This window comes from Tupaia chinensis, unplaced genomic scaffold (assembly GCF_000334495.1).
Source record: "Tupaia chinensis unplaced genomic scaffold, TupChi_1.0 Scaffold000049_1, whole genome shotgun sequence".
NCBI lineage: Eukaryota > Metazoa > Chordata > Mammalia > Scandentia > Tupaiidae > Tupaia > Tupaia belangeri.
In genome coordinates this window covers 1,038,006-1,064,154 of record NW_006159507.1, presented here as the reverse complement: position 1 = coordinate 1,064,154, position 26,149 = coordinate 1,038,006, and the positions used below count along the sequence as shown (strand labels likewise).

The following is a 26,149-nucleotide window of genomic DNA, read 5'->3' as shown; positions in this document are numbered from 1 at the left end:
GGCCGGGCCGGAGGAGGCCGCCGCGTCCCGGCGCTCAGCATGAACCGCAGCCACCGGCACGGGGCGGGCAGCGGCTGCCTGGGCACCATGGAAGTGAAGAGCAAGGTGCGCGGGCCCGGGGGGACGAGCGGGGGCCCGGGGCCTGGGAGAGGCCCTGCCCGGCCGACACGGAGGGCTGGGGGGCGATGGCCTGAGCTGCCCCGGGGTCTGGGACGGCGGGGACGGGCTGGGCGGAATAAACTTGGGAAGAAAGGGACGCGACGGTGTGCGTGGGGGGGCATCTCGTGCCTGCATTCGGCCCAGGTGGGAGGAAGACCTTAATCTCCTTCCCTCGATCTCAGCCCTGTCGGCAAGAATGGGAGTAAGGGCCACCGTGTACCGAGGATGCGGAACGTGCGAGGGCCAGGTGGGATTCTGCCCGCTGGGCGCTGAGTCAAAGGCACTGGGAACAACACCCCGTGGTCACACCGTTTTACCCTTTTCTGAGGTTCAAGGGTGCGAAGGAGAGAGCCCAGTGAACCAACCGGCCCTCCTAAAGTTAGCTTCGCTTCCTGCTAGGGCTGTTTAGCTCTGACTTTGGTATGCGCTTAATCTATAAAATTAGCGCTGTCGCCTTACCTGGAGTAGCACTTTACAGTCGCATCTAGATGCTCTTTTCATTCCATCCTGCCCCCTTTCACATCAAGTGCTTTCACCCCTGGCCAACGGTATGCCGATCTGCTGATAATTACTTTGGTATCCACTGAATTCCTAAGTCCCAAGGCTCGATGAGCGGGGTAGTCTGTAGGGATTAGTTAGGGAATGCTTTCCAAAGGGGGCTTTGAGCTGGAATTTGAAGGTGATCTGCAGCTACGGGATGTGGGATGTTTTCAGCAAGCGTTTCATGGGCTGAAGAGCCAAACGAGGCTTACTCTAGTTCACTTCTCTGGGAAGACTGAGGTTACCACTCCTCCAAGTGCTGCTTTTACAAAGCCTTGGCCAAAACCTTCTTACACTATAGAATATAAAACAGGATATTGACTGCATCCAGAGAAAATGGAAAATAGAATTGAGAAGGCCAAAAACAACCAAAAGAAAAAGTAAAAGCATATCAACTTCAAAAATAGTAAACCATTATGAATGGCAAGACTTCTAGGAAGAATGCAGAATCCAGGTGTGATTTGCGTGAAGTACAGTAGAGTAAGGGAAGCGTCTTGGAGCCTGTGGGGAGAATGGTTGTGTAAGTTCTGTAAGTTTCTGTAGCTGAGAATCACATCAAGAAAAATCTACCTTCGCTTTTTAACACACACACGTATGTATAGTGTCACTATAGGGAGTGTGTGCTGGCCAGGGAGACAGAGCAAGAGAGAGAGAAAATGAGAAATCAGTCCCCAAGGAGGATGACCACACTGCAGTCAGTCCCTCCTCTGGTCTCCTCTTGGGATTTTGGACATGTATGCACATGTACTTGGTCTGTTTTTCAAACCACTGGGTCCAGGACTTGAACCGAGTAGTTAGCCCCATGGGATCCAGCTGCTTCAACCTCATTTTTTTTTCTTTTTTTTTTTTTTTTGTGGGGGGAGAGGTTTTCGCTATAGGGCGTGTGCACTTGCCAGACAGACAGAGAGAGACATAGAGATAGAAAGCGAGAACTCACCCCCCAGGGGGGATGGTCACGCCGCAATCCCTTCTCCTCCATTCTCCTCTCGGGATCTTGGGCACGCACGCACATGCGCCCAGCGTGAGTTCTAAGCCACCGGGTCCGGGACACGAACCTCGGTCGACTACATGGGAGTCCAGCGACATAGCCATTACGCTAACTGCTGGCTCCCCTTCAACCTCATTTTTAATGTCACTTGCAAATTAAGAACTCCTGTACCAGGATAGGCACTATAGCAATGTGATTGCAGGGCCAAGGTGGTGGTATCCTGGTAATACAACTGAGCTGACATGGGGAGGGGTCCTGGGTTCATGTCCCAGGTTCTCCCTGAACATGTTAGACCTAGTCACCCATGCCTGTAATTCAAGTCAGCCGAGCCTGGGGATGGGCTGCAACATGAAGACCTCATTGGGGATACCTGTCTCTTACTTTCTCATGAAAGAAATTTTTAAATGTAATTGTAGCTGTGTAAGGAATATGCTCTTACCCTTGGGTCTGGTAGGTGGCATGATGGTTAAGGGCACTGGACTCCTACATGGTGGACTATAGTTCAAGTCCCGGACCTGGTGGCTTGCTTTCTCACTTTCTCTCTCTCTCTGGTCAAATGAAAATAAATAAATAAATAAATAAAGTTAAATAAAATAGTTATTTAAAAACAAAGAACATGCTCCTCCCCTTGTCCTCCATGGGACACAGCATGGCAAATTGAAGTGCCTTGCTTTAACCAAAGGGTTAAGATGAGGCAAAATACATGACCCTTTCCTGCAGTAGTGTAGTGGTCATAGTCGCACGCCCAGTGGTTGCCCTTCTGGGACTTAGCATTTCTGTTAGAAATCTAGTTTGGGTTTGTGGGAGTTGAGGAAAAGAACACTGTGGGACCAGCAAATGGTATAATGATTATGTTGCTGGAGTCCCACATAGCCTACTGTGGTTCAAGTCCTGGACCTAATAGCTTCAAACTCACGCCTGGCATGTGTGCATGCGTGCCCAAAATCCCGAGAGGAGACTGAAGGAGATGGGATTGCAGCGATGCCATTACCCCTGGGGGTTATTTCTCACTTTCTGCCTCTCTGGCAAGCACATGTGCCCTATAACAGAAATCTCTCTTTAAAAAAAAAGGAAAAAGAAAACACTTGTGCTATTGCATAATCCTGAGATTCAGTGTATCGTCCTTATTTTGGTAGTAAGTTTTTAGTATTTTATCATAGGAAAAAATGAGTAGAGACTGCGCACCCCGTTACATACAGTCCAACAGTGATTTGTATTGAGAACTAGGAAACCGTGAGCACCTGGGGTTTACACTTTGGGCTTTTGCCTTTCTCCGTTGTTAGTTGATTTCTGAACCTTGCACATGCTTGGGTCTACCGTGCTTGTTATGTGTTTGACCTGCCAGACTGCACTTTTAGCGACCCATGTCTCAAACAGAATCGGAGCATTCTTGAGAAAGAGTGAGAGCAGGGAGGGGCCTCTCTGCCTGTTGATAGAGCTTCTAAAGAACTGTTTCCAGGATGTCTTTGACCCTTTATGTTTTAAATTGATACATTTATTTTTAATGGATTGAATAAAACATTTGTCAACTTAACAGTTTAAGAGATACTTGCACAGATGATTGAAACAGTGTTTCCTCTTACACTGCTTTAGTGATACTGCAGCTTTTTACAAAACAGTCCACAAGATTGTAACCAAACTAGGCTGCAGATCCCTGTTTTAGGATCTCTGCATTTTATTCCCTTCTGCATAGTAAACAGGAGTGTCAAGTTTATTGTCCTTGGGCATAGAAGGGAAAAATGATAACAGATAACGAAAATAAGGGGAAATGTAAACCTCACTATAGTTAAATTTATGATATCAGCTGTCTTATGACTTCTTTGGTAACTGATTTATCTTCCTAATTGTTTCTTTAGAGTTGAGAAAGTTCCTAATCATCGTGGTGCCCTTTAATAACCTTGGAACAGTCTCTATGCCATAAACTTTCCTAATTATTTTCCATACACAAATAGGATATTAAAATGAAGTTTGCATTTCTAGAATGTGCCAACAGACTCTGGGGGTAGGAGTTGTTCTGGATGGCTGACAGACTAGACCAGACTAGGAAAAGTTCTAAATGGTTCATGTAGTTGATTGGGCCTGAAGTTTTTCTCAATCTTAGTACTTTTCTTTAGATAGTCAAAACTTTATTTAATCCTATTGTTTTGCTTCAAGAAGCATAACAGTTTCTCTTGTTTTTTTTCCCCCTGCCAACATTCGCAAAAGGGCACGTGAAGCCATACGGTTTTCCATGGTTTCATCACAGTGGTTAAGCAAGAAGAAAAAAAGTCCAATGAAGAATTTTCACCCAAAACCTTTAGCAAAAGCATTGAAACCCTAAAGTGTTAAATTATTAAGTGTTTTTCCCATTTATATATCGAGGAATTGATAAACCCCGTGGATGAATCAGAAACGCATCAGCCACCTTATGTCATGGTACCTAAATAAAGAAAATGGAGGAGAAACTGACTTTTGATAACGTCATAAGACCAGCTCTGATAGGAAGGGTGTTACCTGGGTTTTTATTTACTTTGTAATGTGAAGGTGTGACTAAACTTTTTGAGAGCTTTAAGTCTGAGTCACCTTATTTTCTTGGCAAATGTTAGTGTTTATATGTCAGGAATGTGTTTTGGAAACTATTTTAATTATTTAGTAGGAGTTAGAGGTAGTTTTAGTGAGTTTCTTTTTTTTTTTTTTTTTAATAATCGTTTAACTTTTGTTTATCTATTTTAAATTGACCAGAGAGGGACAGAGCGAGCAAGAGAGACAGGGAGAAAGCAAGTTGCTGGGTCCGGGACTCGAACGGCGGTCAGCTGTATGGAAATCCAGTGCCCTTAACCACACCATCTGCCAGTTCTAGTCTTAGTGAATTTTTTTTTTTATTTAAAACCAACAAGTATGGGTTTGAGCAAGGCAGAGGAGACAGATCAAAAATAATGGATCTAGATATCTCACAGGGCCTCTGGGAAAACGAGTTGACACGTGTAAGCTGTTCAGGGTACCAACTCGTCGCTTTCTCTGGGTGATGCCCACGGGACATGAGGATTTCTTGCTCATGATGATATTTAGAGGAAAAACAAGGTCAGTGGTCAACATACTTGGCAAACGTTTGTTTACAAAACGTTTTAGGCCTAGTTGCGGTTGTGGGCACCGGTTGATGCTGCTTCTCAGCAGGCTGAGGCCACATGGGAGGCCAATGGGACTCAGCCTCAGCCACTCAGGAGGCTCAAACAGGAGGAACGCAGCGAAGAGAGACCGTGTCCTAAAACAATGTTTTTAAACCAACCTTAGGACTTGCCTGAGCCCACAGTGGTTCCTAGGGGGCGGTCGTGGTTACAAAGCCTTTCCAAGTTTTGTGACTGGGACTCTTGGGGGAAGGCTGGTTGACCTCTCATAGGACTCCACACTTGAGAGGCCGAGCCGGCCCCACAGTAAGGTCTAAATCCTGCATATTGTGGCCTCGAGGAAGTCGGTCCGTGGTGCCAGTGAAAGCCACGCGAAGGTTTTGGCGTTAGGAGCACAAGGTGTCGGGAGCAGGCTGAGAACCAGCTTGGTGGCATGGCATCCGGCACCCGGACCTCGCCTTCCCCTTGCCTGTGGGATCCCTGGATACCTCCGTGCAGTAATTACTCTCTTCACCGCTAATTGGCAAGGGGGAGCGGCCCAGCACTGTGTGAGGCGCAGAAGCAGGACCTGGTCTTCAGGGGCAGCGGCAGGATGCAGACTCAGGACGAGAAAGCTGCTGTTCTCATGGCGAGAGATGTTTGATCTCTAGACCTCTGTCTTAGGGTTTACTCCAGCTCTGTCATATGCTAACGCCCAGAAGCCCAAAGTCTCCCTTTTGTAGTTTGTATTTTTGGTAACGATTCTTGCTACATTTGGAAATTTTAGTTACTCTTACAGCAGAGGAAGCTTAGATGCTTTTCGCTCCTGGTCAGAATAAAGGCCTGGGCGCATCCTTGTCTCCACGACTGAGTCAGGAGAGTGTACTGTGAGAGCTGGGCCTCCGGCAGGGTTTGAGCTGAGTCACCGTGCAGGAAGTCCCCAGCGGAGTACCGGGTCCCCGAGGGATGGCGTCCAGCCTGCCTCTCCTAAAGGGGACGCCCTCCAGAGACCAGTGGAGAGGCGCTTTCTTGTGCCGTTCTTGTTCTGTTTTATCTCCTGATAATGAGATTCTGGCAACAGACTCTTTTTTTTTTTTCCCCACAAAAAGCTTCATTTACTTCTTCCATAAGTAAAAGAGACATAAACAGAAAGACAGCTTGACCCGACAGTCCACCCGCACTTTGGCCAGCCTGGATCATAAGCGCATGTGCAGCGTCCTAGTGAGGCCCCCAGCGTGGCCGTGGGACCCTCCTGTGGTCACTGACAGTGCCATGCCGTGTTACGGCTGTGCTGCCAGCTGGCCCCAAATTAAGGTTTTCCCTTAATCCTCTTTATTAGGAGAAATACTATGCTAATTTTTTTTACGACTTACATTTTCAAATTGAGTCATTACTTTTTTAAAAAAAAATCCTAATGTGGTTGTTATATTCGTAGTTTGGAGCTGAATTTCGTCGGTTTTCACTGGAAAGATCAAAACCCGGAAAATTTGAGGAGTTCTATGGATTACTGCAGCACGTTCATAAGATACCCAACGTTGACGTTTTAGTGGGCTACGCGGACATCCACGGAGACTTACTGCCTATAAATAACGATGATAATTACCACAGAGCTGTGTCCACGGCCAGTCCCCTGCTGAGGATTTTTATACAGAAGAAGGGTGAGTACCAGCATGGAGAAGAGCTGTTTTATTGCCCCCGTCAATAGGGGGCACAGACTTTGCCACAAACTTAATAAATAAACATTTTATGTGCAGCGAAGAGTATGGTTTTGGAATCAGGAGCGTGCCAGCCTTTTGGTGGCAGCCAGCTTCCGCGTCAGCAGATAGTCGAAGCAGAGCCCTTTCGTGGTCCTCAGGGGCGAGGTCTTGGCTTCCAGGGCAAATAAAGTCTCTTACGGGCTCACTGTGAAGACGAAACGAGCTAAGGGCAGGGCCTGGCTTCCAGTAGACACCCAGCAAAGGTATTCTTTCTTTTCTCTTGTAGAATAATTTTTCATAGGAGAGCATAAAATTAATTATCTGGGAGCCAGAGATAGCAAGTCATTATTTTAGAAAGATGTAAACGTTGATATGAGTTTTGCAGGGGAAAAAAAAGGAACATTTGAAATGACTGCTATTTGGCAGGCATTTTCAAACGTAAATATTTTGCGTCGTAAAACTTATTTTTGTGCCTCATAGCCTTGTTTGTGTGTGTGTGTGTGTGTGTGTTTGCAGTGAGCGGAGTAGGAATCCTTACATATATTCCAATTATGCAATTATGCCTTTATCTTTGGGAAGCCAGCCTGAGCGTTGAGCCTGGTGTTAGGAGAAAAGAAGCCTGGCCATGTGTGTAAACCAGCCCTGCAAGTCTCTGAGAACGGAGGGATTACCCTGGGAGGTAAAGGGGAGGGATTGCCCTGGGAGGTAAAGCTTTCTTTGCAGACAAGTTGATAAGCACCGGCCACTCCCTGGCCTTTGAAATTCCTCTGATTATGTATCTTTTCTTTTTGTGTTTGGAGGAAAACTCACAGAATAAACCTCTAAGGATGAAGTCCACTCAAAAAATTAACCTCTAAGGAGGACTTCTGTCTGTGTAGCTGATATTTACAAAATACTTTCACACACACAGAGACTAATTTTCCCAAAGACCCCCTGAGATGGGTGTCTCGGATATTTAGCAGGGGTGTGGTTTAGTCAGAGTGACTTCAGGAAGATTGATCTGGTGTTTCAGGAGAAATCGGCCTGGGCGGCAGCCTTCCAGGAAAGAGGCAGGAGCAGCCCTGGAGAAGGGAGGAGGCTGGCAGGGAAGTCACCCCAGTGGAGGGGAGAGGGGGGAGAAAGGAGGGGAACCCCAGAGAGTCACCTCACTCATAGCTTCATAGCTCACCAGGAAGAGCTGACGGGAGCCCGACAAAGAAGCCCTACAGTTTTGAGCGTGATGCCTGAGACAGTGTCATAAATAAGTAGAGTTTGGAAAAAGATTGGTTTGGGAAAGAAAATTGTGAATTTGCTCTTAAATAATGTTTCTTTTTTTAAAAAAATTTGCCAGAGGGCACATGTACTCAGACGAGAGGAAAAATGAGAAAACACTTCCCATGGAGAATGACCATCCCTTCTCCTCCTGCTCTCCCTCTGGGTTTGGGTCCCTTTCACACACACTCACACATGTACATACATACATATATATACCTGCACATATATATAGACACATATGTACACATACATGCACACACTTATGTGCGTCTACATATACAAACATACACGTACCTGCACGTATACATAGACACATGTGTACATATACATGCACGCGCCTGCACACATACAGACATACATGTGTACATACACAGATACACATGTGCATACACACATACAGACATACACATATATACACATACATACATACACACACACACACACACACACACACAGGGACTCAAATGGGTCTGGAACTCAAGCCACAAATTTGGCCACGTGGAATTGGGATCCAGCAGCTTTATGAACTACATGCCATTTGGCCTGGCTGTTTTTGTTTTTTTAATTACTTTATTCAATTTAATTAATTAATTTAATTTAATTTGACTAGAGAGACAGAGAGAGAGAGAGGAAAGTGAGAAAGCAAGCCACCAGGTCCGGGATTTGAACTATGGTCAGCCGTGTGGGACTCAAACTGTGGTCGGCCTTAACCACCACGTCACTTGCCGGTCCCTGGCCTGGCTTTAAATAATCTAAGCAGGGTAGTGAGTCGAAAATGTCACACAGGAGACCAGAGATAGTAGGCCGGAATTTGGGGTAGAAATCTAGAGACTGATTAGGTTAGAAGGTTGGCAGGTGGGCCGTGGCTGAGATTTGAAGAGTACACAGGGACTAGCCAAGCTGAAGGCTGCTGGAGCCTTGGAAAACTTTGTATAAAGTGCTGGGGAAGGAAGAGCTGTGGTCCAGGAGGGGGGAAGACAGGCATTGAAATGGAACGTGTCATTTTAAACGGACTAATTTAAATAATTATTGTTCAATAATAGACCTATCTACTTAGCGACTGTAATTTTCATTAAAAATTTAGTTGCTATTTGGAATGTGTATTCAAATACAGAATGCCTTTTTAAACTACAGCCATGTGACCAAGTTTTGTTGAATTGTCCCCTTTGTTAGAAAGATTATAGAGGCTGGGTTATACCACCACATGCTTTGCTACTGGAATTGTTGAACACTTGCAAAATCATGGAATGAATCCTAACATCTTTTAAAGTTGACCATCTGCTTTTTCCTTTTTAGACTTTTATTTACTGAATGGTATAGTTTTTGAGACATTGAAGGTTTTTATTTTTGTTGTAGGAATTGCAATTTAGAAATGTTTGTTTCTATGTGAACTAATAGTTTTCTGTGTAGTAGAGTTTAAAATGTCCAATATTATTAATAGCCCTTAGAACTTGGTTTGGAAGTAGACAGTCCATTCAACAGAAGGATACTAGTGTTTAAAATATAAATGTGGGGGACCAGCAAGTGGCATAGTGCTTATGTCACTGGACTCCCACATGGCCAACTGTGGTTCGAGTTCTGGACCTAGTGGCTTGAAAATCACACCAGGCACTTATGCGTGCGTGCCCAAGATCCCGGGAGAAGAATGGAGGAGAAGGGATTGCTGTGTGGCCATCCTTCCTAGGGGGTGATTTCTCGCTTTCCCTCTCACTGTTTCTGCACCTCTCTTTCTGCCCTGGGCAAGTACACGTGCCATAAGGGGAAAAAAAAATTCTTAAAATATATTTATATAAATGTGGGGGCCAGCAGGTATTGTTAAGGTAATGGATTCCCACATGGCCTTCCATGGTTCGAGTCCTGGACCCAGTGGCTTGAAAATCACACTGAGCATGTGTGTGGTGTGTGTGTGTGTGTGTGTGTGTGTGTGTGTATACTCCTAAAATCTCAAGAGGAAAATGGAGGAAAAGGGATTGAGGCATGGCAGTCCCCCATGGGGGGGGATTTCTCGCTTCGTCTCTCTAGCGAGCACACATACCCTCTAGCAAAAATCTCTCTAAAATGAACGAATAAATGTAGGCTACCGGGTGGCTCAGAGGTTAAGATGGCAGGGTCTCACATGATAGACTGTGCGGTTTGAGTCCTAGACCTGGTGGCTTAGAAAACACCCCAGGCATGTGTGTGTGTGTGCCCCAAATCCCAAGAGGAGGATGGAGGAGAAGGGATTGTGTGGTCATCCCATTTGGGGGGGTGATTTCTCACTTTCCCTATGTGTCTCTCTCTCTGGCAAGGGCATGCACCCTACAGCAAACTGTGTGTGTGTGTGTGTGTGTGTGTGTGTGTGTGTGTGTGTGTCTGTCCATCTATGTGTGTGTCTGTGTGTGTCGGTGTGTATGCCCCGTGTCTCTGTGTGTGTATGTAAGTGTCCGTGTGTCCCCTCTGTGGTTTAGACTCCCTCCATCTTCCTTCTCGCACAGTGGCAGTCCTCCTCTCACGGAGGGAGCTTGCTGCTGTGTCTTCTTTGGCCTAACTTTTCCCTCGATTAGGAACACTTAATGTTTTCCGTGGCTGCCTCATCTTACTCAGCTCAAATACTTGGTCAGAGGGGCCCTTTCCGACCACCTGTCTAAAGCTCCCACCGTCCCCTTTATTGATGACCTGTGAAGACTCAGAATCGCTTTCCATTCGTATGTGAGAACTCGCTAATCCGAAGGTTCCAAGTCTGAATCGGGGACAGACTGACACAGCGCACTGGGGTTCTGGTTGAGGTCGAGTTTTTGTTCTTGTTTTTGAGTTTGATGTAGAGTACATGTGGTTGCCAGAAACAGAGAGAGAGAAATCACCCCCAGAGGGGATGGCATGCCACAATCTCTCCTCCGTTCTCCTCTCAGGATTTTGGACGGACACGCACACGTGCACACACACGCACACACACTTGGTGTGCTCCCAACCTACTAGGTCCCGCCCTCGACAGCCGTGTGGAATTTAGTTTCCTTTCCCCCACCACCTGGTGGCCCCCATGCTTTCTCTTTTTCCCTATAGTTGAAAAACGCTGAGGGAGAAAGCTGGTTCTATGTAGACCTCCGTGCATATTAAGTTGAGACTAATAGAAAGCATGATGTTTAAGTATGGTTACATTTTACAGCTTAATTACAACGCATTTTCTGTTTTCTTGGCCTGCTGATTTAATTAGGGAATAAACAGGGCGACAGTTACACTTGATATGGTACCAAGTGGTTTTTTTAAAAAACAAACTTCAAAACCATTTTACATTTTAAAATAATGTGATCTTTCAAAATATGATACTCGCGGGGTCGGCAGGTGGCAGAGCACCGGACTCCCATGGAGCCGACCAGTCCCAACCTGGCAGCTTGCCTTCTCACCTTCTCTCTCTCTCTCATTCTGTCCCTCTCTGATCAAATTAAAGTAAATAAAGTTAAATGAAATGACTCTTTAAAAATATATACACATGATACTCAGGCCGGCAGGTGGCATGGTGGTTGAAGGCACTGGATTCCCACATGGCTGACCGTGATTCAGGGCCTGGACCTAGTGGCTTGCTTTCTTGCTTTTCCTTTCCCCTTCTCTCTCTCTCTCTCTGTCTCTGGTCAAATTTTTAAAATAACAAATGGAATTAAATAAATAATTTTTAAAAGAAACAAAATATGATACTCTACTAAATAAAATTTATTTGAAGTAAAAGCTCGCTGTTGGGGACCAGCAGATGGTGTAATGGTTCTGTCACTTGACTCACACATAGTTGACCATGGTTCAAGTCCTGGACCCGGCAGCTTAAAACTCATGCCAGGCGTGCGTGTGTGCATGTGTGCCCAAAATCCCAATAGGAGAACAGAGGAGAAGGGATTGCAGCATGGCCATCGCCCCCAGGAGTGATTTCTCATTTTCTGTCTCTCCAACTCTCTTTGTCTCTCCGGTGAGCACACACATCCTATAGCGAAAAATAAATCCCTCTTTAAAAAAAAAAAACCTCACTCTTGAATATGACCTTGAAGATAGTGTTGTTTCATATCTTGAAAAGTTCTGTTTTATAACCATTTATTTTTCGAAGAAAAACCCCACACTCTATTTCTAGGGATTTCTTATGGGACCAGAAACAAAACAACCTGATAACTTGTAAGTTACTTTCTGGCTGGCAGGTGGTGTGAGAAAGTTTAAGACCTAGACTTAAACATGACCAACCGTGGTTTGAGTCCTGGACCTGGTGACTTGCTTCCTGACTTTCCCTCACTCTCTCTTTCTCTGTTTCTCTCTGGTCAAATTAAAATAATTAAATAACTTTTTTTAATAAAAAGTTACTTTCCTTTTTTTTGGGGGGGGGAGAGGTTTTTGCTATAGGGCACATGTGCTCACCAGAAAGACAGAAAGCGAGAAATCACTCTCCGGGGGGATGGCCACACCGCAATCCATTCTCCTCCATTCTCCTCTCGGGATCTTGGGCACACATGCACACGTGCCCGACGTGAGTTTAAGCCACGGGGTTCGGGACTCGAACCACAGTTGACTACATGGGAGCCCAGCGACAGCCATTACGCCAACTGCTGGTCCTGAAAGTTACTTTCTTAAAGGGGATTCCAGGTCTTTTGCCCACCCCCACCTTTGTTGAAGTCTAGCGTTTAGCGTAATGTGTTTGGGAGGGGGAGACAAGATGGTCCCGGTGACAGTTTCCCGGGCTCCCTGTAGCTTTGAGCACTGAGCTGAGGGAGCCGGATCCCACACGAACAGTGGCGGTCAGATCCCAGCTCTGACAGCTTGGAGAACATGCCAGGCACGTGCGTGTGTGTGCAGGGTCTTGACAGGATGGAGAGATGGAAGAAAAGGCTGTGGCCTGGCCCGGCCCTCTTGGGGGTGCTATTCTCGTACATGTGTGCCTGCACACACAGATTCTCTCTCCCCTCTCCATACATATGCCCTCTGGCCAAAAAAATCAAAGTAAGAAATTGCTTTCGTCTTGTTTAGGTTATTACTGTGCACCAAGCAGTTTTAGAAATGTTTTATTCTTTGCCAGGTGGCACTTGCACTTGGCTGAGAGGGAGAAAGCAGACCCAGTGGGGCGTGGTCACCCTGCAGTCCTGCTCCTCCATCTCCCCATTGTTTTTGGGTTTCTCAGCATGTACACGTGGCAGGCATGTTTTTCCAGACACTGGGGCAGGGGACTCAACCGTGATCAGCTTTGTGGGCTTCAGTTTCCCTTAACCACTAGGCTACAGGGCCAGCCCTAGAAAATACTTAAAAGTTGCACCTTTAATTCTTTTTTTTTTTTTTTTTGAAAGGTTTTTGCTATTGGGCATGTGCACTCGCCAGAGAGACAGAAAGTGAGAAATCACCCCCTGGGGGGTATGGCCACGCTGTAATCCCTTCTCCATTCTCATCTTGGGATCTTGGGCATGCATGCACACACTCCTGATGTGAGTTTAAAGCCACTGGGTCTAGGACTCGAACCTCAGTGTACTACATGGGAGCCCAGCGACATAGCCATTATGCCAACCGTTGGTCCCAAAAGTTGCACCTTTAAAAATACCCAGGTTAGGGACCAGCAGGTAGCGTGGTGGTTAAGGCGCTGGATACTCCCATGTGGTCAACCATGGTTTGAGTCCCAGACCTGGTCACTTGCTTTCTCATTTTCCCCGTGTGTGTGTGTGTGTGTGTGTGTGTGTGTGTGTGTGTGGTCAAATTAACATAAATGAATGAATAAATAAAATTAAATAAATTCTTAAAAAAAAAAATGCCCAGGTCGGACCAGCAGGTGGTTAAGGCGCTGGATCCCTGTACCTGACGGCTTAAAAGTCATGCCAGGTGCGTGTGTGTGTGCCCAAAATCCTGAGAAGAGAATGGAAGAGAAGGGATTGTGATGTGGCCATCCTCTCTGAGGGGTGATTTTTGTACTTTCCTTCTTTGTCTGTCTTCCAGGAATGTATATAAATACCCTGGTCAATTCTGAAATGTTTGAAGTACAGTCAGGGAGACATTTTTCAGAGCTTCTCAACCAGTCATCAGCCATGCCCTGGGTATGTTGATACATTTTAGCACAAGCTCCTTGCCAGGTCTAATCAGAATATTCACATCTGAACTTCTTGTTATACCACTGTCTTTTTTATTTTTTTTAATAGTATTTATTAATTTTGCTATAGGGCATGTGTGCTCATCAGAGAGGGGGAGAGAGAGAGAGTGAGTAAGCAAGCCACCAGCTCCAGGACTTGAACCATGTAGTCACCCATGTGGGAGTCCAGTGCCTTAGCCACCACACCACTCACTGACCCCTACTCTATGTTTTTGTATGACATTAGCTATGTTCACATCTTGGAATTTATTCAGAGTTTGCTAGAAACTAGAAGGCCTCATTTTAGACTTCATCTTGTTTAGGACAAGGTTTTTTCAGATTGTTCAGATTTGCTTTTACATGAACATGGCCTGTGGCCCAGACACTTGTCCCTGGACAGCTAAATCATCTCCAGGACCTTGGGCATTATTGTGTGGGTGTATTTTTAGGTTATATTTTAACGAATAAGCTTAATTTTAAAGTCACCTAATAGATACATATTTTAACAATAAGCTTTACAGTGTAGTTTAACAAAAGGCCTGACCCCAGAAATAGAAAAGCAAAACAGTACAAAGAAATTGTGGAGTGACACCTCAGCGTGTGCCACTTGGTCATAGCAGAAACCCGAGTGTCACCTTTGACACATCCCTATTTTGCAGTTAGTCACCAAGCGTATTAAAACTGTGCTCTAATTATTTTTCAAATGTGTTTTGCCATCTTACTGCCTCAGCTGTAGGCCAGGCAAGTTGCTCCCCACCCCCCATGCCCTCCTGCTGGCAGACAGTGAGCTGTGTGGAAAAGCCTTCAGTCTCCTTCGAAATCCTGATTTCCTCCCGGGGCCCTTAGGCCAAAGTCCACAGCCCTTAGGATCCTGCCCAACCCCTTAGGCCTGGCTGTCTGGCCCTGGCCACCTCTAACTTGTTCTGGCTCCCCCGTCCTGTGTCTGTCCTCACTGTATTGAACCGTGTGTCCAACCCTCTCCTGGCCCTTCACTGTATCCCATCCCAGGACCTGTCTTGCCCCAGTCCTGCCTGCTTTACTGGTCTCAGCAGAGACCTTAGAGAAGCCTGGCCTCACCCCACAAACCAGACCAGGTCCCCACTCACACACTTGCAAGACAAGAGTGCTTATTGGACAAGAGTGCTTATTGCCGTTCTCAGCACCCGCATCTCACCCAGAGCAAGGCCTGCGCGTAGTAGGTGTTGATGAAATATGTGGCAACTGCTCTTTTTTTCTCTTAGGAAATGAAGGGGTCTGGAGAACTTGAGCATTGCCATAATTGATGTTTTGTTCCTTAAGGTTGCTAGATGATACTTTTTTTTTGGAGAGATTTTCGCTATAGGGCACGTGCGCTTGCCAGCCAGACAGAGAGAGACAGAGAGACAGAAAACGAGAAATCACCCCCCAGGGGGGATGGCCACGCCGCAATCCCTTCTCCTTTCTCCTCTCGGGATCTTGGGGCACGCACGCACACGCGCCCGGCATGAGTTTTTTTAAGCCACCGGGTCCGGGATGCGAACTGCAGTCGACTACGTGGGAGTCCAGCGACATAGCCGTTACGCTAACTGCTGGTTCCTTCCCAGATGATACATTTAACCATTTCGGATTAGCACACTGGCTCAGTCGGGGCCTGCTGGCTGTCTTTGTAAATAAAGTTTTCTTGGAGCACGGCTCTGCTTTTATGTGTGGCCTGTGGCTTCTTTTGCAAGAGAGTCTGGCCTGCACTACCTGAAGCATTTACCCTCTGACTCGTGACAGAAAAAGGTTATCAACAGCTGGGTTGGATCTCTTTAACTTTCGTCATTCCTCCCTGTCTTCCTCTGAGCTTCAACTGGGGCCTCGTCCCCAGAACTTCTTGATGGTCCTGCTCTGTTACTGCACAGGCATGCGGGCAGGGGTTCTCCCAGAGCTGCGGGTTTGTTTGTTTATTTGTTTGATTGTTTTTCAGATTTGCTTTTGCTCCCTGGAGGCTTTTATGTCTGTATCTGTGTTTTCTCCTGAGCTGATAAATGAGATAAGGAGACTTCAGAATTAATGTTTTAAGACTATGAGGGTCAGAGGGAGGCCCTACAGGGCTCCTGTGTGGGCAAAGGACAGGAAGTGAGAAGTCCAGTGTGGCTGCTCGGTTAGCTGAGGTGGTCGGCTAGTCCCGGGTGAGGGAGGGGTGCCTGCAGGCCTGTGAAAGAACTGTCGCCCACTGCAGAGTGGGCTTGGGCTCGCGCTGTGGCGGAGTCCCCGGCCTGCCCTCTCTGAGTTTGCTGCTCTGATACGCAGGCCCAGGTAGGAGGGCAGCCCCAGGCCCTGCGGCCATTCACCTTTACACTTTACACCAACACCCTGCACCCTGGCCTTCTGCCAAAATATTTCTTTTCCCAGTGGCTGGAAACTGATTAGCTAGATGGGAGAACAAAGGTGCCTTTGTACTGGGGCATATTGCTGTTGAGAATTTAGCAGAGAGCATTCAAACTGAGTCTGGATGCAATGCCAAATTATGCAGATTTGGGGCTTTTCGGTCAGGTTTCCCAGGAGTAGGTATGTAGGCAACTTGGTTTTGTCGTCAGTTTGTATGGTCTGGAATTTCCCTCCTGAATATTACGTAGGCTTTCACTGTTGACTGTTTTAAATAAGTGTCTTTAATTTTGAGAAAACACATGCCCAAATGATGTGGAGAAGAATATTCTTGGTAGGTTTTCGACCAAATTTTTGCCCAAGAGACTCTTACATGAAGTTTATTTCCAAAACCAGATTATAAACAAATGTTTGTCTCTGTAAGAACACAGCATAAATACTTTGTAAGTGACGGTGACCGTGTCCCTTGATGGGGGAGGGGAGTGCCAAAGAAATAAGGTACCCTTAGTTTTGTGCATTTATCTGAAACTAGGTTTTTTGTGCTCACTACTGAGAGACAGAGGGAGGGAAAATGGAAACTCACCGCCACAAGGAGGGTGGCCATGCTACAATCCCACTCTCCTCTTGGGATGTTAGGCATAAGCGCACATGCACCCAGCATGATTTTCAAGCCACACAAGTCAGCCATGTGGGGTCCATGCCACTTGATGCCCTAGAACTAGGTTTTGAAGAGTGCAGTTAGCATCAGTTAATAATTTTACAGGTCTTTGCACTCTGGCACATGACTAATACTTAACATCTGTCCTTGGAAGGTACTGGCTGGGAAGAAGACCTGGGTTCTGCTCTTTGCCTCTAACGTGTGTATCGTTAATTTCCTGGTCTGCAAAGTGGAGACAGTGGTAGTTTACCAACAGCAGGGCACCGTGCAGGTGTCTGTGTTCACTGAAGCAGCGGCTGAGACTGGAGTTTTTAACTAGTGGGGGGGGGGGGAGGGGGGCTTTTATCTCTTTTATTCTTACTGAAGTATTTTTTTATCCTTGGAAATTTGACTTTTTATTTTCCCCTCATTCTAGTTATTTTGTAAAAGAATTCTTTTATTTAACTATATATTTCTTTAAATTTTGATGTGGTTGGGGGAGGGGTAGAAAGCAAGTTGTCAGGTCCAGGACTCAAACTGCGGTCAGCCATGTAGGAGTCCAGTGCCCATAACCATTATACCATCTGCCAGCGCCTCATTCTAGTTAATTTTTTTTAAAATGAGAGTCCAGCTTCTGTTCCTGCTGTTAATTTCATTTCCTTTTCTGCCTCTCACCCTCCAGTATGCTGTTCTGTCTGTAAAATGCCCTTCTTCCGCCTTATGATTCAACAACATCTGGTTTTGGATCTCCTGTCTCCTCTTTGTTTATATCAGAGATTATAAATCGATGACCTTAGGAGTAGTTCAATCTCCCAGACTGGTTATTTGGCCCAAACAGGGTTGATTTTGTTGTTCTTTAGTTAGATGTCAGCATGTATTTATTTATTTATATTTAAGTTACGTGGGACCAGCAGGTGGTGTATTGATTATATCGCTGGACTCCCACATAGCTGACCACTGTTCAAGTCTCAGACATGGCGGTTAAAGGCACTGGGCTCCTGCATGGCCAACTGCGATTTGAGTCCCAGACCTGGTGACTTGCTTTCTCCCTTTTTCTCTCTCTCTTTGTCTCTCTCTGGTCAAATTTAAAAATAATAAGAACAAATGGAAATAAATAAATAAACAAACCAAAAAAACTCACACCAGGCGTGTGTACGTTTGTGCCCAAAAAGTTTCAGAAGAATGGAGGAGAAGGCATTGTGGCACGACCTTGCCCCCAGGAAGGGGATTTCTCACTTTCTGTCTCTCTGGCAAGCACATGAGCCCTATAGCAAAATTCTCTCTTAAAAAAAAAAAAAAAGAATTATTTATTTAGTTTTATTTATTTATTTTTGATTTGTTATGGGATGTGTGTGCTTACCAGAGAGTGAGAGAGAGAAAATGAGAAAGCAAGCAGCCAGGTCTGGGACTCAAACCATGGTCAATCACTGATGTCAGAAACCTCATGGAACTGGGGAGCGGCTGTGTCTTTAAGGAAGGCAGAGGCTCTCCAGTTTGCCAGAGTCCTCACTACTCCCTGTTGTCTGTCACCATCGCTGAGACACTGTCTTGCACTTTACCGTTTTCCACACCATGAGGGAAAAGTTAGGATCATATACTCTACCTCTTTCAGAAGCGAGGAAGTAGAAGGTCAGAACTTCCCCCACTAACCTGAGAGTGTTTATTTCAGATCACAATTCCCTGGGGTCCGATATGCACCAGCATCACGTCACGCAGTCTCGTTATCCGCCCAGCCGCTACTGCAGACTTGATTTTGCTCTCCTGGCTTAGCCTCGAATCCCATGTCCCTTTTCATATCACCTGGTTGAATATGATAAACATGGGTGGATACTGGAGGGTTTTTAAACGAGGGAGGGAAGGGTGCATTGTGAGTAGTTGGTTTAAGACGATGTGTAAGCGTGCGCTTGTCAGATCTGTCCGCTCGTCGGTCACCTTCACTGTTTCGCAGCGAGCTCTAGCTAATTTAACTTCAGCACTTGGACATGCTGTGCTGTGGATTTGAGAGGGCCACCTAGCGGTTCCTTCTGGCATGGCGTATCTTACTGCTCTACTGCATTAGGATCTGCTTAGAATCTGCTCATATTTAACTGTCAGTGAATGTACCGGGTCTATCTGAGTTACCCTTTCTGTGCAGATCCAACTGTAAGTGAGTATTTTTACAGCATTTCTGTAACTATTTTATTTTCTTTTTTAAACAGAAGAAGCAGACTACAGTGCCTTTGGTACAGATACGCTAATAAAGAAGAAGAATGTTTTAACCAATGTGTTGCGTCCTGACAACCATAGGAAAAAGCCACATATAGTGATCAGCATGCCCCAAGACTTCCGACCCGTGTCTTCCATCATCGACGTGGACATTCTCCCAGAAACGCACCGTCGGGTTCGTCTTTACAAATACGGCACCGAGAAGCCGCTCGGGTTCTACATCCGCGATGGTTCCAGTGTCAGGGTCACACCACACGGCCTAGAGAAGGTCCCAGGGATCTTCATATCCAGGCTGGTCCCCGGAGGTCTGGCTCAGAGCACAGGACTGTTGGCCGTGAACGATGAAGTGTTAGAAGTCAACGGCATCGAAGTTTCCGGGAAGAGTCTCGATCAGGTGACAGACATGATGATTGCCAACAGCCGCAACCTCATCGTAACCGTGAGGCCGGCAAACCAGAGGAATAATGTCGTGAGGAACAGTCGGACTTCCGGCAGCTCCGGCCAGTCCACCGACAACAGCCTCGTCAGCTACCCACCACAGGCCGAGCCCAGCTTCGAGCCGGAGGACGAAGACAGCGACGAAGACGACATCGTCATCGAAGACAACGGCGTGCCGCAGCAGATCCCCAAAGCTGTCCCCAACACCGAGAGCCTGGAGTCACTGACACACATAGAGCTGGGTTTCGAGCCTGGACAGAATGGTTTTATCCCTCCCGACGAAGGGGGTGGCGCAGACCCCGAATGTGAAGCACAAGCCCCGGACCAAAAGCTCCTGGAAGAGGACGGGACGATCATAACGTTATGAGACCACGGTGGGATGTTCTTGGGCGAGGAAGCCCGGGGGCTTGGAAATCTGACCAGTGTAACGCGTATATACCTCTGAACCGACATGTGGAACAGGCATGAGAAAAACAATACTGGAAGCTTAACATGTTATTAGAATAGTAGTTCGATAGTTGTTCATAGACACTTTGGAGGATCAGAGGTGAATTTAAGAGTCAAATGAAGGGGCCTTTGCTGATGACGTGAGCGGACGTTCGAGCACATTCTCAGAGCCGAGTACGAGGACCGGATCATTTCTGTCTGAAGTGGTTGCACATTTAACCTGCTGTGCAGAGCCCAGTCCCTTTTCTCCTTCTCTTCTAAAAATTCTATAATGTGAAGAAGTCTGATTCTCTTGTCTATCTTTTGGTACGTTGGGGACCTCAATTCTTACGCCCAGTGTTTTATTTTGATGTTTGTTAGTGTCACTTATTACTAATTGCAACACATTATTTTCTCAGAGGTATTTGTTGTTGTTGTTGTTCCTAATTTCTAAGAAGCAAAACCCATTGGCTGATTCTCAGAGTTGCACCCATGTTAGAAAGCATTGCAGCTATGTCCCCGAATTACGGACCTCGGCCGCGGACGCTGTGTCACCGAGTCTCCACCCTAGTGCTTCCATACCTACAAGCTGATTCCATACGGCAGACTTTGTTTTAAAAGGCAGATTACACATAGATCCTGGTAAGACGGGAGGCTCTCCTGTAACCTATTCTCATCCACATTCCTAAGTCTTTCCTTTTGTTGTTAATGTGTGTTTTGTTGATGTGCTTTTATACTCTTTTTAAGTATTCAACTGGTACGAATCATTTTGGGGAAAAAAAAAAAAAAGCACCCAGAATAAGAGATTTTTTTTTTTAACCCACAGGACAAACTTGTGCACTTTTTATATGAAACAGTCGGGTTTTCCTTCCTGGGATTTCTAGGAACACTGCCTACACTTTATGAAGAATATGTAGTATTCACCTGTGACGGAGTGGAGTGTAACACTGTTAATTTTATGAGACTATTTATTACCTTCCAGCACATCCTCGGAAGCGGGAGCGGCAGGCTGCTACCCCCTCCCACCCGCCTCAGCCCCGCCTGATTCCCTTCCAGGTGCCCAGGCCTGTGGCATGCTTGTAACATAGAAAGCAGGGCTGTCGTGAGGGTCCTGTGCTCCCCATGGCTTCCGGAGGCTTATTTATTGATTAACTTTATGGTAGGGCTAGTTTGGATAGCTGTAACAGTTGTGTGCTTATTAAAACAATGAAGATGCAAACGACTCCGTTTTGAAGGATGCTCTCTCTATGGTCCAATATATGAAGTCTGGATTAGACGAAGATCACTTGACTCAGAAGCTTCAGCGTATCTCGTTCCCTTTACCACTAAGCATATTATCAGTAAACCATTAACTGACCGCACAAGATGATGTAACAGTGTAGTTTTCGTTGAACTCACTGAAGTTCTTCCATTTATATACCACTGTTTTTTTAATGGCATTCTGGCTTTCACATTCTGTGCGTCTTATAATCGACTCTCGAATGGCAAGATGTTAGTGCGTAGGAGGTTAAATCTCATGTATAATGTAAGTGGTGCAGGGGTTCAACATTTTAAGTAAAAACACTTTCACACACTACCTCTCTTCTTCTTCTTTTTTTTTTTTTTTAACAACTTTAACATCAGAACTTTTCTCTTGGGGGAAAAAACACTTCAGGGCTTGACTTTTTGTACAAATTTTAATTGTGAAGTACAGATTTATCTTGTATGTATTTGTGGAAACGGAAATGAAAGCTGCTTATTTTAATGATCTTGTTAAGGGTCTGTGTCACTGGTGTTCTCCACTAGGTCTCTCATTTGCAGTATCAGTGGAATAGTTGATTACTAGGCATCTTGTAAAGCCGATAGGCCTTGGTTTAACCGTACAGAATCAACTCCTCGGCCGTCTGAGTCAGTTGTTCCAAGTGCACCTTATTAACAAATACTAGTGGGTCCAGTGTGAGACTGTTAGTACTCAACGTCAAGCCTAACTGTGAATTTTGTTCTGTATCTTAAGTCAATTTATGATAATGTTCCCGAGCTGTCAACAAAATATATGTACTTTTGTGAAGTATGAATTTTCTAATTAAATTTTACATGCTATAACATGATTTTTACATGAATGATACCTTGTTTAAACTATCAAATGTCAGTATTTTACTACAATTTTATTATAAAATGTACATCACTAAATGAACTTTGATTTTAAAAATCAAATTAGCTTGAGTTGTATGTTATTTTTTACAAATAAACATAGACTTGTATAAAGGCTACTTTCTTGTTTGAAATTATACAAAAAGTCACCCAGCAGATCTTTACCAAGCACGCATTATATGAAAACTGCTAGTTTATAACAAGATCCGTGTTTTCTGAATTTAGGTTTCTGTCGTAGGGCGTGTGCACCCACTGGAAAAGTGAGAAATCGACCCTTGGGGGAATGGCCGTTCTGCAGGGGCTCACATGTACCTGGCGTCATTTTCAAGCCACCATGTCTGGGACTTGAACCACAGTTGGCCAGTGTGGAAGTTCAGTGCTTTAACCACCACGCCACCTGCTGGTCCTGCTTCCTGAATTTTTAATTGTTAAAATATGACGTCAAATCATATGTACATTTACTGTGGCCAAGCCCACGTGCCATAGGGAAGGGAAGTTTTTGGAAGTAGTAATTCTGTTAGTGTGAAAGATTACACATAATATCTTCAAGAGTTATCTGGAACATTGCTCACGATTATTTGAAACAAAAGTTTAGTTTTTTAAAGAATTGTTTTATTTATTTGTTTTCCTTTAATTTGACCAGAGAGGGCAAGTGAGAAAGCAAGCCATTAGGTCCAGGACTCGAACCATAGTCGGCCATGTGGGATTAATGTGACAGTTTACCATCCGAAATTCAAATTTGCTTGTACTTATTTGTTACAGCCTTTATAGTATGTTACTATGGCGTATATGGATTGAATTCAATTTACACCGACCATTTCAAAGTCTGAGATAAAACCAGTCCTCTTCCTGAGTCATTTATTTTTGAGAGATTTTTGCTATAGGGTGCGTGTGCTCAGCAGACAGACTGAAAGCAAGAAGTCACCCCCCGGGGGGATGGCCAGGCCACTATCCCTTCATTCTCCTCTCGGGATCTCGGGCACCCACACACATGAACCTGGTGTGAGTTTCAGGCACCCGGATCCAGGACACTGACTGGCTGACCATGTGGGAGTCCAGCATCTTAAGCATGACACCACCTGCTGGCCCCTACGAGCCATTTCTAATCCCTGGTTAATCACCTTGCTTAGCTGACCTCTGCCAATCAGTTTAGAGGATAACCCTGATTCCTTCCCCCCAGCATATAAAAGCTGAAAATCCTGCCTCTGGGATCCGGGATCCACAAAACAATGGTATGGGTCTCAGACTCCTTTCACTCCCCAAGTATGACTAAGTGCTGTTTGCATCTTGAACCTCTGCTGCTTCCTCATTTCCGACTTGGGATAAGAACCTGACAAGTTTGATTTTGAGGAAGGATGACCATTCCAGGAATGTATAAAGAAAACCCCTCTGTTCTTCCTGCAGGCCATTAGACATGACACTGATAAAGCCACTGGCTGTCCCCCTTCGCTGTGATGGAAGTACCTGGCGTGGTGAGCTTTGCAGTGTATGTTGCTGTCCTGGTGACAGCTCTCCTGAACAGAAGCTGGGGAGTGCCTTGCTGTTAAGACATTGACCGTCTAGGGGACCAGCAGGTGGCACAGTGATTAAGTGCTGGACACTCCCCCATGGCCTACCACAGTTCAAGTCCCGGACCTGATGGCTTGCTTTCTCACTTTCTCTGTCTCTCTCTGGTCAAATTAAAATAAATGAATGAATAAATAAAATTTAAAAGACATTGACTGTCTGGAGGCCAGCAAGTGGTATGCTGTTTTTTTTGTTTGTTTGTTTGTTTGTTTGTCTTTGGAGAGATTTTCACTGTAGGGTGCGTGCGCTCGCCAGACAGACAGAGAGAGACATAGAGACAGAAAGCGAGAAATCACCCCCCAGGGGGGATGGTCACACCGCAATCCCTTCTCCTCCATTCTCCTCTCGGGATCTTGGGCACGCATGCACACGCGCCCGGCGTGAGTTTTAAGCCACCGGGTCCAGGACGCGAACCGCGGTCGACTACGTGGGAGTCCAGCGACATAGCCATTACGCTAACTGCTGGTTCCCCAGCAAGTGATATGCTGTTTAAAGCACTGGACTCCTACAGAGCCAACCATGGTTTGAGTCTCTGACCCAACAGCTTGAAAATAACACTAGATGTGTGTGCATGCGTGCCCAAAGTCACAGGAGAAGGGGTCATGGCATGGCCATCTCCTCTGGGGGATGATTTCTCACGTTCTCTCTTACTGTCTCTCTTGCCAGCGAGCTCACACACCCTATGGCAAAAATGTAAAAACAAGAAGACATTGACCATCTCTTGTTATCTTGTGAGCTATGTCACTGGGTGGTGGTGGCTGTTACCTGCAGGGTCAAGCGAACTAGCTGTGGCTGCTAGCTAGAGGAAGAGCACATGCTGCTCCTGCAGTGCTGACAGAAATGTCTGGAAGCCAAGGTCAGGCCTCCTTGCACACGGGAAGGATGTGTGGAGGCAGAGGAGTCACCAGGTGGATGTCTGCCTAGCAGAAGGTGGACGAAAGGGAAATGGATCCATTCGATTGAACACTTCACAGTTTCTTAGCGTGTCATAGTCTGCTAAGTTCTTCCCTAAGAACACATAAAGCTTAGACGTATAATATAGTAACGACTAATGAGTTTATCCGGTGACTTCACAACACTTGGTGTGTATTTTATAAATTAATATTAAAATTCAGTGGAGACTAGTTTATGTGTGTTTAGGTGTTTTCCCATTCATAAAAGCTCTCTTTCGGGAATGCTGTTTATTCTAAGAACAGTATTCTCTGTGTAATAGAAAATCAAGAAAATTGAATACTTTTATTATTTAGTTCATTGTAACCACACCCAAGAAGTTGGTAACAAAATACAGTGTTAGTGAAGATAACTTTTTTTTTTTTTAAGAGAGATTTTTGCTATAGGACGCATGTACTCCCCGGAGATACTGAGAGAGACAGAAAGCAAGAAATCGCTCCCCAGGAAGGATGGCCATGCCACAAGCCCGTCTCCATTTTCCTCTCAGGATTTTAGGTACGCACGAGCGTACACACACACACACGCACACGCACACACACACACACGCCCAGCATGAGTTTTAAGCTTTCAGGTTTGGGATTTGAAGCACAGTTGACTATGTGGGAGTCCAGTAATGAAACCATTATGCCATCTGCTGGTCACAGGATGACTTTTCTTTTTTAAGAACTATTTAATTTGGGGGCAGAGAGTAAATACCATAGAGGTTAAGGTGCTCAGTCCCACGTGGTGGACCCCGCAGTCGGTATCCCTGACCCAGAGGCTTAAGAATGACGCCAAGTGCGTGTGCGTGTGCGTGTACCCAACATCCTGAGAGGAGAACAGAGAAGGGATTGGGGATGGCCGTCACCCCTGGAGGTGATTTCTCATTCTCTCTGTCTCTGTGTCTCTCTCTGTGTCTCTGGTGAGCACACCTGTCCTCTTGCAAAAACTGAAAAACAAACAAAAAAAAAGATTAATTTGGGGACCAGCACTGAACTCCTACATGGCCTACTGCAGTTCAAGTCCTGAACTTGGTAGCCTGAAACTTAGGCCGGGCATGGGCACGTGTGCGTGCCCAAGATCCTGAGAGGAGAATGGAGAAGGGATTGCAGCATAGCCACCCCCTGGGGGTGATTTCTCGCTTTCTGTCTCTCTGCTGAGCACACACCCTATAACAAATATCTCTAAAAAGAAAAGAATAATTTAATTTTATTATTTTAAAAAATGTGTTATTGGGCACATGCACTCACCAAAGAGAGAGAGAGGAGAGAAAGTGAGACATCAAACGGCTACGTCTAGGACTCGAGCTGCCATCAACCCTGTGGGAGTCCAGCCACTTAACCATCACGTCACCTGCCAGGCCCCAAGGATAACAGAGAAAAAAAAAAAAAAAATTGGAGCCACCCCATGGCCTGGTGGCTCAGACGGCTGGGCCCCAAATGACCAACCAGGCAGCTCTGGTTCTGGATCAGGCAACAACCCGAGTACAAATGTGTGCCTGCCCCAAATCCTGAAAAGGAGGGAAGAAACGGGATTGTGTGTTACCATGCCCCTGGGGGTGCTTTCTTGCTATCTCTCTCTCTCTTCCTCTTCGTCTCCTGCAAGTGCACATGCCTTCTGGCCAAATTTAAAGAACAATTAAAAAAACATTTTTTTCACTGGGACCAGCAGTTACCGTAATGGCTATGTCAC

General features: G+C 45.7%; 1 protein-coding gene across 1 annotated transcript; it reads left to right on the top strand.

The window, feature by feature from the left end:
* Positions 1-21,207, top strand: PARD6B (par-6 family cell polarity regulator beta). Its single transcript, XM_006141270.3, has 3 exons — positions 1-105; positions 6,206-6,428; positions 18,961-21,207. Exons 1-3 carry the CDS (start codon positions 40-42, stop codon positions 19,770-19,772), a joined length of 1,101 nt encoding a protein of 366 aa, XP_006141332.1. The 5' UTR covers positions 1-39; the 3' UTR covers positions 19,773-21,207.
* The last annotated feature ends 4,942 nt before the right edge of the window (positions 21,208-26,149 follow it).